Source organism: Mustelus asterias, chromosome 16 (assembly GCF_964213995.1).
Source record: "Mustelus asterias chromosome 16, sMusAst1.hap1.1, whole genome shotgun sequence".
NCBI lineage: Eukaryota > Metazoa > Chordata > Chondrichthyes > Carcharhiniformes > Triakidae > Mustelus > Mustelus asterias.
The window spans coordinates 17,613,204-17,628,829 of NC_135816.1; the positions used below are offsets into that span (position 1 = coordinate 17,613,204).

Genomic DNA, 15,626 nt, shown 5'->3' on the forward strand with positions numbered 1-15,626 from the left:
CCTGGTGCCGGCTGGGCCGCTCCCCAGCAGCTGCCCGGGGAGTCAGAGAGGTAGAATCCGGGAGAGACTGGGGGAGAGCCACACTCGGAGCCGGGGCACCGCGGACACGAGCCGTGCCGAGCCTCCCCCTGCAGCCGGGCAATCCAGGTAAGGGAATCGCGGCTCCCACTCCGGTACAAACCGCTACAATGAGAGAGTCACACTGGGCCTTGCCTGCTCCTTCGGCGTTGGGGACGGGACCAGGCTCACTCTCAACATCCTCCCATTCCTCCCCTCGCTCCGAGTGTCAGCCTGGGCTGGGCAGATCAAGCCTGCTGACTCTGACTGGGGCTCAGTTGTCGTCCCTGCAGCTCCACCTGACCCCGGCAGTGTTTTGATTTGTTATTGTCATGTATTAACGTACAGTATTGTTTCTTGAATGCCATACAGACAAAGCATACCGTTCATAGAGAAGGAAAGGAGAGGGTGCAGAATGTAATGTTACAGTCGTTTGTATCTCTTTTCCCAACCGAAGAAGGTGGAAGAGCGTATATCCGGGGTGCGTCCTTTGATTATGTTGGTTACTTTTCTGAGGCATTGGGAAGTGTAGATAGAGTCTATGGATGGAGGGCTGGTTTGTGTGATGGACTGGGCTATGTTCATGACCCAGTCCATCCAGACCCAGTCGTTACCAATCTACACTAACAATGCTTCGAGTTTAAGTATTCCAACCCCTCATGCCCTAACTCATCTCTCTCCTTCAGACTGCAACACTCGAGAAATCTGGTTTCTCTAGTTCTAGCTTCTTTAGCAAGGTGGCACAGTTGTTAGCACTGCTGCCTCAACACAAGGGACTCGGGTTCAACACCGTCCTTGGGGCACCATCTGTGGAGTTTGCACATTTTCCCTGCATCTGTGTGGGTTTCCTCTGGGTGCTCTGGTTTCTTCCCACAGTCCAAAGATGCACAGGTTAGGTTGATTGGCTATGCTAAATTTCCCCTTGGAGTCAGGGGATTAGCAGGGTAAATGTGTGGTTAAGGGGATAGGGCTTGGGTGGGATTTTGGTCGGTGTAGTCTTGATAGGCCAAATGGCCTCCTTCTGCACTTGCTCCATCGTCTCTGGCTGTGCTTAGAACCCAAGCTCTTGGAATCCCCCTTCCACACTTGCTGGACTCACTTTTAAAAATAGTCCTAAAGCATATCCCTCTGTTCAAGTTTTTGCTTACCTGTCCCAATATCTAATCACGGGACTCGATGTCAAGTTTTGTTTGATAACGCTCTTGTGAAGCCTTTGCCATATAAATGCAAGCTGTTGCCAGGGAAAAGTAAACAAAAAGCTGGCAGGTCTCCCAGCATCTGTGAGGAGAGAATCTGATTTTGCCAGAGAAGTTTTTTGTTCCCCTGATGGAAAGTAAAGTAGAGTAAGAAGTCTCACAACACCAGGTTGAAGTCCAACAGGTTTATTTGGTAGCAAATACCATAAGCTTTCGGAGCGCTGCCCCTTCGTCAGATGGAGTGGATATCTGTTTTCAACAGTGCACAGTGACATCAAGTAAAGTAGAACCGGAGCTTAATTTTAATGTGTAAATCTGAAATTAAATTCAGGAACATGCAATTTACCAATTTCCAGATTTGGTTGGCCAATTTATGCAGTTGTTTGCTTTATGCAAGTGGTATCACTTTCTTCCTTCGCCACCCAACATCAATGGGGATGAAGTAGATATGGTCAAGAGCTTCAAGTTTTTAGGTGTCCAGGTCACCAACAACCTGTCCTGCAGCAGCACCCCCCCCCCCCTCCCCACATGACGACACTATAGTTGAAGCCCACCAATGCCTCTACTTTTTCAGAAGACTAAGGAAATTTGGCATGTCCGCTACAACTCTCTCTAACATTTACAGATGCACCAAAGAAAGCATTCTTTCTGGTTATATCACAGCTTGATATGGTTCCTGCCCTGTCTAAGATCGCAAGAAACTACAAATGCTCGTGAGCGAAGCCCAGTCCATCACTCAAACCAGCCTCCCACCCATTGACACTGTCTACACTTCCCGCTGCCTCAGAAAAGCAGCCAGCATAATTAAGGCCCCCTCGCATGCAAGACATCCTCTCTTCCACCTTCTTCCATCAGGAAAAATATACAAAAGTCTGAGGACATGTACCAACCGATTCAACAGATTCTTCCCTGCTGCCATCAAACTTTTGAATGGACCTATCTTGCATTAAGTTGATCCTTCTCTACACCTGAGTTATGACTAACGCTACATTCTGTATTCTTTCCTTCTCTATGAACGGTATGCTTTGTATAGCATGCAAGAAACAATACTTTTCACTGTATACTAATACATATGACAAATTAAATCAAACCTGTTATTTTGAAAGCTGGCTAGATTTGTCCATTAAGCTTGCTGCATAACGCTGCAGGGAATGTGGGCTCCAGATTTAGGAAAGAGTTGTTTTTTTTCACAGAAAATAGAGGATAAATTCCACGATCTGAATTTCTGCTGAAAGAAACTGATGCTAAGTGTTTGTTGTTTTCCTAAAGAACCTTTTATTGATGTTTTGTTTGCACTTCAGTCCCACGCTCCTGATCTACGGGCACCCAGTGCGGAGAGGGGAGGGTCAGGATGGCGACCTCCTCGTGAACCTGGGCCTGGCGAAAGGCGCCATTTACCGGTCCAGGCAGCGGGCGATCGAGGGGGCCGTCCATCCTGACTGTCTGCCCCTCTACCGCGGCTATGTTCGCGGCCGGGTGTCCCTGGAGAGGGAGCATGCGGTGTCCACGGGTGTGGTTGACGCCTTCCGTGCCCATTGGGCACCGCAGGGGTTGGGGTGCATTATTGACCCTGACAATCACATTTTAATTTGATGTTTTTAAGTTTCCTTTGTACTTTGATTTCTGTTCGGGCTATTCCCCCTCCTTTTGGGGAGCTGCCCCTTTTTACTTTGTCCTGACTTAATTTGAGTTTGTTTATTTGGTTTGGCCTAAAAAAGAGGGCAAATCGAGCAGCAACTTGCAGCAATTGCGCACGCAAACTTGAAGGTCGAAGTCTGGCGGTGGTTGGTTGATGTACGTTTCCTGCATAAACTTCCTGAAAATAGGATCCCACCATTTGTCTCACCGTTCAGAATACTTGGGGTGATGTCAGGTTCCTTGTATTGACATCGCAGACACAGACTGAACTTGCTCGAAGATGTTAGGATTTGTCCGTTCCAGTGCAAGTACTTTTTAATGGCTTGATCGGTCTTCGTTACAGGGAACATTGGAATAGACCATTCAGCCCTCCGGCCTGTTCTGGCATTTAACGAGATCATGACTTGGGATCTATCTACTGCCAAGCAACTTAAATTTGTAAAAGTGAAAAGTCTAATCACTTCAGTTTTAAATTATTGAAGATTTTAAAAATGTAAGTGTGTTTAAATTTTTCTTTGTTTATCTTTCTTAACCCAGTCTCACTTTCCCTTTATTTTGACTTGTGCATCTGATTTGACATTGACTATGTCATTCTAACATTTCCCAGATCAGACTGTGTGCTGTTTATTGAATGATAAGGTGATTAGTTAAGGAGGTGCATAGGTGTTGCTGTGTTCACATAGTTTCTGGATACGCTGTCAGGTGTTGCACTGTTCGATTGGACACAACTGTGAAAAGGTGTCTGTCATAGCTTATAGTCAAGTGCAAGTCTAGATCATAGAGTCCTAGTGCAGAAGGAGGCCATTCAGTCCATCGAGTCTGCACAATCCCACCCCATCCCCATAACCCCATGCATTCACCTTGCTAATCCCCCTGACACTAAGGGGCAATTTAGCATGGCTAATTCACTTAACCCGCACATCTTTCGACTGTGGAAGGAAACCGGAGCGCCCGGAGGAAACCCATACAGGCACGGGGAGGACGTGCAAACTCCACACAGACAGTGACCTAAGCCAGGAATCGAATCCGGGTCGCTGGCGTTGTGAGGCAGCGGTGCTAATCACTGTGCCGCCCCAGTGTTATTGTCTAACGGTGTTATTCACTTACGCTGCAAGTCTAAATGTTATTTGTTTACGTTTCAAGCAATAGTCGACCTTTTTGGAGGTGCGTTTTTCATCAAGCTTCACATCTTTTAAAACTCATTTCAGATTTGTGGCTTGATTCTTTTCTAAATTTCTAATCCATAGCTGATCTTGATTGAACATTTCATTAAAATCTTTTACATGAGCGAAAGTTTAAGATGAAATTGAGGTTGATATTGAATTAGGGATCCTATTGTGTAGGTCGGTGATGGTTTTCAATACCAAAGCTGCTATCATAGGGATGCCACTTTGTTAGTAAGTAAATTTCAAATTTCTTTTCCCCAGATAACATAAATGATTGCAATACACTGACAAAATCCTCTGTCTTGTAGGACATGCTGAGATTGTTGTGCACAAGTGAAACTTGCACATTTCTGCTAGGTAATTAGTTAGGGTTGAAATATTTACATCAATTCTTAATATTGGTCAGTTGAGTGTGCATTTTAAACTTGGCTTTAAATTTTGAAATTTCTATCGCATAAAGCATTAATCTCTTGATTTTGCTGATCTGTTGAGTCTTAACTTTGCTGGCACAGGGTAAGCACATTAAACCTGTAAGGAGAATATATAATTCCATTTGAAGTTGGATTTCTATTTTCTGATTGAGGTAAATAGAGCTTTCTTGACTGGTTCGTGAGATACTGATAGTTCTGTACGTGACCTTATGAACTAGAATTTCCCTATTCAAATGTAACTAAAGATGCATAGAGACCAAAAGTAGTATTCCTCAGGAAGTGTTAACATTAAATCAGCTTGCATCTGGCTGCCCAAAGCCATACAACAAGTATTGCAGATCCATTTTTTCTGATCACATTAATTATCCTCCATTATGGTGGTCAATATTTAATTGAATTGCATTGTCAGGGACCTAACTGGATTATTCTGTTGAGAGGAGCAGGAGGCCTATTTCTTGTCAGAATCCATTTGATGGTGTAAGGATTTTGATGAACAGAACTCGCTACACAATTTCAGTCCATTGAGATATTGGCAATTTATTTTAACTGTTGACGGACACTTGCAAGTTAGCCACACACCATTGTGACTTAGTCACTGCGTACTGGAGCTCCGTGCCTAAAAGTCCTCAGCATCACAGATGCCAACCTTCATCCAATTCAATTCACCCCATGTGATATCAAGAAATGGATGAAGGCACTAGACATTGCAAAATCCCTAACAATATTCCAGCAATTATACTAAAGATTTGTGTTCCACAACTTGCTGCGCCCTTGGTCAAGGTGTTCCAGTACAGCTACGATACTGACATCTACCTGGCAATGCAGAAAATTGTCCAGGCATATCTTGTATACACAAAGCGAGGCTTTCAAAACCTATTGACAAAGTATCACGGACTTGTTTGCAAAATTCACGCCCATGGGATTAAAGGCACTGTAGCTGTATGGACACAGAATTTGCTAATATACAGAAAGCCGAGAGCCTTCTGGAAAGAATGTACTGTGGTGTTCCTGGGATAAGTTTTAGGATCACTTTGTTTTGATGACCATATTAACCTGTACCTGGGTATGCAGGGCATTTCAAAATTTGCAGCTGTTATGTAACTTGGGAATGCATGAGATATTGAGGATGTTGAACTGATTTTAGGAGGAAATGGACCGATGAAATTTAGGCAGAGAAGTGAAACATTTTGGTAAAAGCAAATTACTGTGGATGCTGGAATCTGAAACAAAAACAGTAAATGTTGAAAAATTCCTTTTTGGTAGGAAGAGTAAGGGGCAATAGGAGCTATATAGTACAAGTTTAGAGTTTTAACAGAAACCTGGGAATGTACGTACACAACTCTTGAAGATATTAGGAGAAATTGAGGAATCTTAGAAAAAAGAACATGTATCATGTAATGTGCTTTGCTTTATTAATGAATAAAATTTTAAAAAACAAGGAAATTGTATTCAACCTTTTGTAAAAAATAGTTTGAACTCAGTATTGTGTTCAGTTTTGGGCACTTTGGGAAGGATGACAAGTCCTTGGAAAGGGTGCGCAAGTGATTTAAGTGAATGATAACTGAAATTTCTCATCCCAAGTATGTGGGAAGTGTTGTCATTCTTTGATTCCATATTATTAAGATATTTCAGTTGGAAGATTTTGGTGACCAACGGTCAGCCTGGTGAATATGGAAGGCAGTGGCTTGTCTTAAAATTAATGACAGGAAACTGGAGTCAATGTAGTGTGTGATGGCAAGAATGTTGTGAAGGATACGATTTCAGTTGACTGTGTCCCAAAAGTTTTCATTTTGGCTCTCTTGGAACTGGCCAATATTTGAAAATTCATCTGGCTACATTAAAATGATCTAAAATGGAATTATGATATTGTATAATTAAATGACATTGTACACAATCATATTTATATACTTATGACTTAGTGGCCAAATTTCGTTCCACCTCTATTTTCAAGTTTGCTGATGACACCATCATAGTGGGTTGGATCTCAAACAATAACGCGATGGAGTGCAGGAAAGAGATAGAGAATCTGGTGAAATAATCTCTCCATTGATGTAAACAAAAAAAGGAGATAGCCATCAACTTCAGGAAGTGTAGTGGAGGACATGCCCCTATCTACATCAGTGGTAATGAAGTGGAAATGGTCGAGAACTTCAGGTTTTTGTGTTCAGATCACCAACCTAGTCCTGGTCACTCCATGCTAACATCATGGTTAAGAATGCCGACCAACGCTTCTACTGTCTCAGGAGGTTAAGGAAATTTGGCATGCCTGTGACATCTCTCTCCAATCTTTACAGATGCACCATAGAAACATCTGGAAAGGATGCTATCACAACTTGGTATGGCTCTTGCTCTGACCAAGACCACAAGAAACTGAACATAGCCCAGTCTATCACGCAAACCAGCCTCCCATCTATTGACTGTCTACACTTCCCAGCCAGCATGTTCAAGGACCCCACGCACCTGAATGTACTTTCTTCCACCTTTTTCCATCAGGAAAAAGATACAAAAGTCTGAGGTCATGTACCAACCGACTCAAGAACAGCTTTTTTCATGCTGCCATCAGACTTTTGAATGGACCTACCATATATTAAACTGATCTTTCTCTTTACCCCAAATATGACTGTAACACTATACTCTGTACCCTGTCATTTTTCTTCTCCCCTATATACTCTATGAACGTATGTTTTGTCTGTAAAGCGGGCAAGATGCAATACTTTCCACTGTACACTAATACATATGACAAATCCAATTTAAATCAATGTAATTACATTTTCAAAGTATAGCTTGTTTGGAAAACAATCTCTTGCTTTTCTTCTGTGGGAAATTTTTGCTAAGCTTATTTAAATTTCTTTATTTTTCAACAGCTGTTAAGAAGCTGCAGCCATGTCGACCAAAAAGCTGACAAGTGAAGATTACAATGATTATAGTTCCACTGAAAACAGCCCAGACCATGACAGCTTGACTTCTTCACCTGATGCTTCCTCAAGATCATCTGATAATTTTGGAAATTATCAACATCTAAGTGAAAGAACTGGTACATCGTAAGTGCTGTACAGAAATAAAATATGTCTTCAGGATACTAATTGTTTGGTAATTTGAGATAAGAGCACTTTTTGTCTTTTTTGTCACCTCTGCAGGATCTATCTGACTTAATTATGAAACTTCAAAATACAGATTATCTTCAGGGCTAGATTTTGAGAAGGTTTAGAAATGGAGTGGTGTACCATAAACTTGTTACAGGTCATGAGTGTAACCTTTGACAGTGCAGTCAAACCTCTTGGATTCAGACTAGGCTGTGAATGTTATTGCTTTGAAAGTGATGTTTAGAAATAGTTAACAATGAGTTTTAAAAGAACAAAGAACAGTACAGCATAGGAACAGGCCCTTCGGTCCTCCAAGCCCGCACCGCTCCCTGGTCCAAACTAGACCATTCTTTTGTATCCCTCCATTCCCACTCCGTTCATGTAGCTATCTAGATAAGTCTTAAACGTTCCCAGTGTGTCTGCCTCCACCACCTTGCCCGGCAGCGCATTCCAGGCCCCCACCACCCTCTGTGTAAAATAAGTCCTTCTGATATGTGTTAAACCTCTCTCTCTATTCTTCCCCCCCCCCCCCCCCCGAACCTATGACCCCTCGTGAACGTCACCACCGATCTGGGAAAAAGCTTCCCACCGTTCACCCTATCTATGCCGTTCATAATTTTATATACCTCTATTAGGTCACCCCTCATCCTCCGTCTTTCCAGTGAGAACAACCCCAGTTTACCCAATCTCTCCTCATAACTAAGCCCTTCCATACCAGGCAACATCCTGGTAAACCTCCTCTGCACTCTCTTTAAAGCCTCCACGTCCTTCTGGTAGTGTGGCGACCAGAACTGGGCGCAGTATTCCAAATGCGGCCGAACCAACATTCTATACAACTGCAACATCAGACCCCAACTTTTATACTCTATGCCCCGTCCTATAAAGGCAAGCATGCCATATGCCTTATTCACTACCTTCTCCACCTGTGACTTCACCTTCAAGGATCTGTGGACTTGCACACCCAGGTCCCTCTGCATATCTACACCCTTTATGGTTCTGCCATTTATCGTATAGCTCCCCCCTACGTTAGTTCTACCAAAATGCATTTTGTGAGTTGAATTCTGTACAGTTGTACTGCATAATCTGGAGTGTTAATGAAATTGGTAAAATGCACGCAGCTGCAGTTTTCTCAATGATATATTCGATTTGTGGGGCTGAGGTGTGGGGTTAGGTCTGGGCTATAGCATCATGAAGTAAACAATCTGAAAGGACGGTATTAATTTTTGTTTACATTTCAGGACTTTAGTGACATTAATTCATTTGTTGAAAGGGAACATAGGAACTGGGCTTCTTAGCCTTCCACTGGCAGTGAAGAATGCGGGTATTGTGGTGAGATGCTTTCACTTTTTTATTATCTATCTGGGTAGAACAATGATATTTTCTATATTATAGTATATTGTAACTGCGTCAACTTGCATATCAGGTCCAGACTTTATGCTGATTCCTGAATGTATTGGGACTGTATGAAATTGTCATCTGACCAGAGGCTGAATTTCTCTGTTCCTTCATGTCCATTTGTACCTAAAATTTAATCTATGGGAAGGTGGTTGTTGGCATTACTCCATTTAGATTTTATCCAAGCAGTATGTAACCTTTTTATTCTTGCTACTGAAATGCATCACTTTTGGCTACATTGAAAGTAATTTGCTGACACGTCCATTTAGTAAGTTTATAAATGCCCTCTTCTATTTTGTCACATTCTTTCATTGTATTAACTTCTTGTCAAAGTTTGAAATTGTCCAAATACAAATTGTTGAAGTGAATTATGTACAGCAGTGGCCTCAGAACTGATCCAGATAGAACACCACTTCCCACCTTTTGGGTAGTTTAACTTCTTTTTTTGTTCTGTAGTCTGCTTGCTCTCAATTTTGCTACTAGTTCCTAACTCGAGCTCAAATCTACAATGCAGTACTTTATTGGTGACCTTTTGGTTAGTGATGCAGAGTGACGGCAACAGCATGGGTTCAATTCCTACACAGGCTGAGATTATTCATGAAGGCCCAGGCGTCTACTCAACCTGGCCCCTCGCCTGAGGTGTGGTGATCCTCAGGTTAAATTACCACCAGTCAGCGCTCTCCTTCAAAGGGGAGAGCAGCCAATGGTCATCTGTGACTATGCTGACTTACCTTTTAATTCTATCTGCCAGTGTTCTGGCACTATTCAATTTTCTAATTAATTTTTATTTGTAATAGTGTTTGTTTTCTCTTCCCTAACTTTTTAATATGATCGGATGCAATCCATTCGGATCAAGAATTTTATCTTCCCCATGTTTGATTAATCAATGACCTCCTTTCTAAAGTCTCTTTATTTTGTTCCCTATCTAATGTCATTCTCATCTTGTTAATTTCTTTGATAAAACTGAAGCATAGTAACTATTCGATTAAATATGCCATTTTGCTCCCATTTCCAATTAGTTTGTGTGCTAGCGACCCTCGAGCACTATCCTTAACCTTTTTTAGGCACCTCTAAAATACTTGACTGATCTTGTATATCATTTAATTCATAGTTCTTTGATTTCTTATTGTTCATTTGACTTTACAAACCTATTTGTATTCCCTTTGTCACCCTCTTGATCGGTGCATTTAAATATCCTTGGCCTTTTAGTTTCAATTTTACCACCATGTGTTTATTCATCCATGCTGTTTCAACATTCAGTTTGTTCCTGATTTTCTTTAGTTGAATATGTTTCTTGAACATTCTTGATTACCATTTTAAATATTTCCCACTATTACTCACACTCTTGCCAGAATTTATTTGTACTGGTTTATCTTTAATTCCATTTACTACTCCAAAACATCGCTTTTTCTTTCAAGTGCGCTACTTTGACCCTAGTCTTTCATTAAGCTTTAGATGTTGCAGTTGTACTCATCCAGATGAGTGAAAAATCCATTGTAATTTTACTTTGAGTCTTGTAGATGGTGGAAAATATTTGGCATATTTTTTGAACCTGGGGTAGGTGACTGTCAAATGCTGGAGGTGGTTATTTGGTGGCATTTTGTGCTCCTGTTACCTTCCACTTGTCAGTCCAAGCCCATTTGTCCAGGTCTACTGGCTGCTACTGCTCCAGAAAGCAATTAAGACTAGACAAACTCTGGCAGAAGATTAAAATGTAAATTTCAATTTCTAGGATACTTTGTTTTGGAACTATTGGTTGGTGTGAAATGCTGACATGGATTTGTTAGACTGGGCTTTGTAATGTCTATGGCCTGTTTATGGAAACTGCTGGACTACCACAGAGAAGGTAAATGGTGGGGTATCAGAAGAATGTGGTACTGATTAATGGCTTCCTTGTTCCGCCTTCAGCCATTATGACTTGTAATTGGTCATGTTTAGAACGGACAATGAGCAGCATTGGGGTTTAACTTTATATCTTTCTACTCTGGTTCTGTTGGTCCACCAATTGTGTGGGCTCAAATGTTCAAATGCACTTCACAAAAAAGATTGTACACACTGAACATGAGGGAGATACAGGAATCAATCGCAAATCTCGTAATATTTGCATGCAGAACTGTGGATACTTTAATTTAAGTTTTTAATTCAGTTTTCCATTTATCCGCAGGTTGGTCCAATCAGCTTAGTTGTCATGGCAGTGGTAGCTGTACATTGTATGCAGTTGCTAGTCAAATGCAGTCACTATCTATGTGCGAAGTAAGTTGTGAATAGCGAATATTTTCCGTGTAACATGTACGCCTATAATGCTCCAGATTTGTTGATAGTCCTAAATGACTTATGGGGATTAAAATAAATTATTTTTAGTTGGTGAGTGGTTAATCAATTTTAGATTTCTATTCCATCAAGAGTTTATAACTTTTTTCCATAACAGTCCCATTTTACATATCTGTGGAATTTTTGTCTCGTGGAACGGGCGGCACGGTAGCACAGTGGTTAGCACTGCTGCTTCACAGCTCCAGGGTCCTGGGTTCGATTCCCGGCTCGGGTCACTGTCTGTGTGGAGTTTGCACATTCTCCTCGTGTCTGCGTGGGTTTCCTCCGGGTGCTCCGGTTTCCTCCCACAGTCCAAAGATGTGCGGGTTAGGTTGATTGGCCAGGTTAAAAATTGCCCCTTAGAGTCCTGGGATGTGTAGGTTAGAGGGTTAGCGGGTAAATATGTGGGAGTAAGGCCTGGGTGGGATTGTGGTCGGTGCAGACTCGATGGGCCGAATGGCCTCCTTCTGCACTGTAGGGTTTCTATGATTTCTATGATGAACCCAAACTGGGCATTGGAAATTAGTTTTCTGGCACTTAATGCACAGCTTTAAATTTACATGCAGGGTAGGGTCAGGATTGTGACTTCTGTGATCATTAAAGGCCAGCTGATATTAACGGCAAGGCAGATGGCCTAGTGGTATTATCACTAGATTATTAATCCAGAAACTCAGCTAATGTTGTGGGGACCCACGTTCAAGTCCCACCACGGCAGATGGTGGAATTTGAATTCAATTTTTTTTTTAAAATCTGGAATTAAGAATTTACTGATGACCATGAAACCATTGCTGATTGTTGGAAAAACCCATCTAGTTCACTAGTGTCCTTTTTAAGGAAGGAAATCTGCCATCCTTAGCTGGTCTGATCTACAAGTGATTCCAGAGCCCCACAAATGTGGTTGACTCTCAACTAGCCACCAGGGGCAACTAGGGATGGGCATTAAATGCTGGCCAACCAATAAAACCTATCTGAATTGAAAGAACCCAATCAGCTTTTGCTTTCTTGTTGTTCTTTCTTTTAACTGTTAGAATCTCAGAAGTCCAAATAAAGGAAACGTTAGGGTTTGGATACTAGGATATGGTGTGAAAGTTGTGCAGTTGTTTGAAGAAAGACCTGAGACGACTAAGACGTTCTGTGACATTGGTGTCTGTATAATGAATTGTTGGTAATTTCTCACTTGCATGTTACATTCAGTGGAATCGATCCTTAGAACGTTAACATGTAATGTTAATGTAAAAGCAAAATACTGCGAATGCTGGACATCTGAAATAAAAACAGCAAGTGCTGGATAAACACTGCATATCTGGCAGCATCTGTGGAGAGAGAAACAGTACGTTTCGGGTCCATATGACTGAAAGAGGGGTAAAATGTAATGGATTACATAGTTGGGGAGGGGGATCAAGGAGAAGCAGAATAGAGGGTCAGAGATCAGAGCTAAAGAGAGATTGCAAATATGTCAAAGGAGTGTTGATGCTAGATTAAGGGCTAAAAAAGGTTCTGATTAAGGTAACAGAATATGTTAATAGACAAAGGTCAGTGCTTGGTGAAAGCAAAACTAAAGAACAAATGACTGAGGACCCTTGGGATGTGGGGAGAGAGTGTGTTCAGTCTGAAGTTGTTGAATTCAAAGTTGAGTCCAGAAGGCTGTAATGTGCCTAACTGGAAGATGAGGTGTTGTGACTCCTATTTGTGTTGGGCTTCACTGGAGTTTTGCTGCAGGTCAAGGTTGGACATCTGGGCATAAGCGCAAGTTGGTAAGCGAAAATGTCAAGCGACCGGCAGGTTGGGTTCATGATTGCAGGCTGAGTGAAGGTGCTTCATAAAGCGGTCACCCAGTCTGTGTTTAGCTTCCCCAATGTAGAGGAGACTGCGTCGAGAGACAGTAGACTGAATTGAAGGAGAAGCAAGTGAAATGCTCCTCCTCCACCTGGAAATGCTTGGAGCTTTAAACAGTGAGAAGAGAGGAGGTAAAAGGGCAGGTGTTGCACTAGTGCAATTGTATGGGAAGGTGATGAAGGGTTGGGTGTGATGGAGGAGTAGACCAGGGTGTCTCAGAGGGAGTGATCTCTGCGGAATGCTGACATAGGGTGAGGGAAATATGTATTTTGTGGTGGCGTCATACTGGAATTGGCAGACATTACAGAGGATGATCCTTTGAATGCGGAGGACAAAATTGACCCTGTCATGGTTCTGGGAGGGAGGGAAAGGGATGAGGGTAGAGTTGCAGGACATGGATCGGACATGGTTGAGTGGCCCTGTCTGAATCACAGTAGAAACCTTGGTTGAGGAAGAAATGCAGACATGTCAGAAGCACTGTTTTCGAAGGTGGCATTATCAGAATGGAGGCAGAGAAACTGGGAGAATGGGATGGAGTCCTTTTGAGGAAGTGGAAGAATGGGGTGAAGTCCTTGTGGGGTGTGAGGAGATTAGCCGAGGTAGCTGTGGCAGTCTGTGGGTTTGTAATGTATATTGGTGACCAATCTATTGCCGGAATTGGAGGCAGGAGTCAAGGCAGAGAAATGTCAGAGATTGACCATGTGAAGATGAGGGAGGGAAGGAAATTTGAACCGGAATGAACAAATTTTGCCAGGCCCAGACAAGAGCATGAAGTGGCACTGATATAGTCATCGACGTAATGATAGTTGAGAGAGCCTGAGTAGGACTGGAACAAAGAATGTTCCACACACCATTGTGATGATACTGTGCTATTTTGATATATTTTGTTTCAGGTGGGGTTACTTTAAGAGGAAGTGTTTTGTTACAAGAGTTGGTTTGTCTGGGAAACATGCAGCAGATGGCAAGCATGAAGGCAAATCACTGATTTTAGCCAGGAATGTGTTACTTTGTAGCATTAATGGATCTGTTGTTTACTTGTGTTCTCCTGGGTTTTTAGACTAGGTATGCAGATTCATGTGAGTTTGGATTAGGTTAATTGGCAGAGACAGTCATGTGGTAATGAGAGCAGTAAGATCGCAGGGAAGGACAGTTTTTCATTTTAAAGTGAGGGGCCATTGCTGCATGGAGCTGGTGGAAGAAAAAAGTGTCTCACTCCCTGTTCTAGCTAATTTTAAAGAGGGGTTAAGTCTAAGAGAAATATTGATTTCATTGGAACTAATAGTGATAGGTTAGCAGTTAAGAATTGTATCTTGTCACGTTTAAGTATTGTCCAATTGTTAACGATTAAGCTAATTCATTTGTTATAGTTAAAGTATGAAGTTTTTTTTGATCAAAGCTCCCTAGTTTCTCAGTAGAATCATGCCTGGAGTGAAATATCTTGTCCTCGCATTAATGCCAAAATTGAATAATTGTCTAGTCTGGTTTCATATAGCTTGGGGTTTCTGATCTGGTACTCTAACACCACAGAAAGACTGGCATAACTGGGGCCCATGTGGGTACCCATAGCACATCCTTTATTTGCTGGAAATGAGACAAGTTAAAGGAGGAATTGTGAAGTGAGAGAACAAGTTCAGTTAGGCACAGGAGAATAGCGATGGATGGGGATTGTTCAGGCCTCTGCTCAAGTAAGAAGCAGAGAGTTTGAAGACCCTCTGGGGTCTGAAATGTCTAATCTTCGGTTTCCAATTTACTGATTTATTCAATTAAGCTTTTAGTTCTCTTGACTAGATGGATTCTGGTTAAAATCTAATAATGTAGAATTTCCAAATAGTCATTATTATGCAATCAAAATAAATGTCATTATTTCTTTGTCTGGACTTCAGTCTAAGTTCTGTATGTTTTTTCAAAGTTCAGATGGGTGTCAGAGTTAATAAGTCTGCAATACTGTTGACTGTTGCATGTTCCATCTGGTTGCTGTATCTAAGCAATTGAACTGGAATGAAACTTGTTCTTTTGAGGCATTTGTGTACTTTGTTTTGTAAACTAATTGGAGTAAAGCACTTTATCCATGAGGAAAAGATACTGGGGATGTCAGATGTCTAGGTCATGTTAGGTGAGAAAGACATAACAATTTCAACAGGATATCTCCTGGGAAAGAATGTTTAAAATGCTGAATGTTTTGGATTTTTTTCATTTTTAAACTTAGGTTACAGAAGCCATTTTTGGACTATGGGAATGTGGTGATGTACAGTTTGGAAGAGTGCCCCAATCTGTGGTTGAGAAGACATTCAGTTATTGGAAGGTATTTGAATTTTTGGGCAGATCTTGAGTGCGTAGTGATACGGTTGTTCTATAATATAATGGATAGCAGTGTGCAAGTGAAAGCATTACATTTTTGCTTGCTGCTTGAAATGTCTCTGTGCTCTCCTTTCTTTTTCTGTTCAAATTTCACTCCTCCATTCCTTGGACACCATTACTTATCTCTATCCCCAAACACAATCTCCTTCCACTGCC

At 41.8% G+C, this 15,626-nt stretch overlaps 1 protein-coding gene across 3 annotated transcripts in view; it reads left to right on the forward strand.

Annotated features, from left to right (window-relative positions):
• The window catches only part of slc36a1 (solute carrier family 36 member 1), a 72,544-nt gene that overhangs the window by 35,019 nt on the left and 21,899 nt on the right, over positions 1–15,626 (forward strand). Inside the window, exons 1-5 of one of the 3 annotated variants that reach the window (XM_078230708.1) lie at positions 3,223–3,384; positions 7,353–7,529; positions 8,810–8,900; positions 11,131–11,219; positions 15,319–15,414. In XM_078230708.1, coding sequence (XP_078086834.1) covers positions 7,372–7,529; positions 8,810–8,900; positions 11,131–11,219; positions 15,319–15,414 — 434 coding nt within the window. In that variant the 5' untranslated portion in view covers positions 3,223–3,384; positions 7,353–7,371. Of the gene's footprint in view, positions 1–3,221; positions 3,385–7,352; positions 7,530–8,809; positions 8,901–11,130; positions 11,220–15,318; positions 15,415–15,626 lie in introns of those variants that run through there. The other 2 variants (XM_078230709.1, XM_078230710.1) reach the window with 2 other exon arrangements.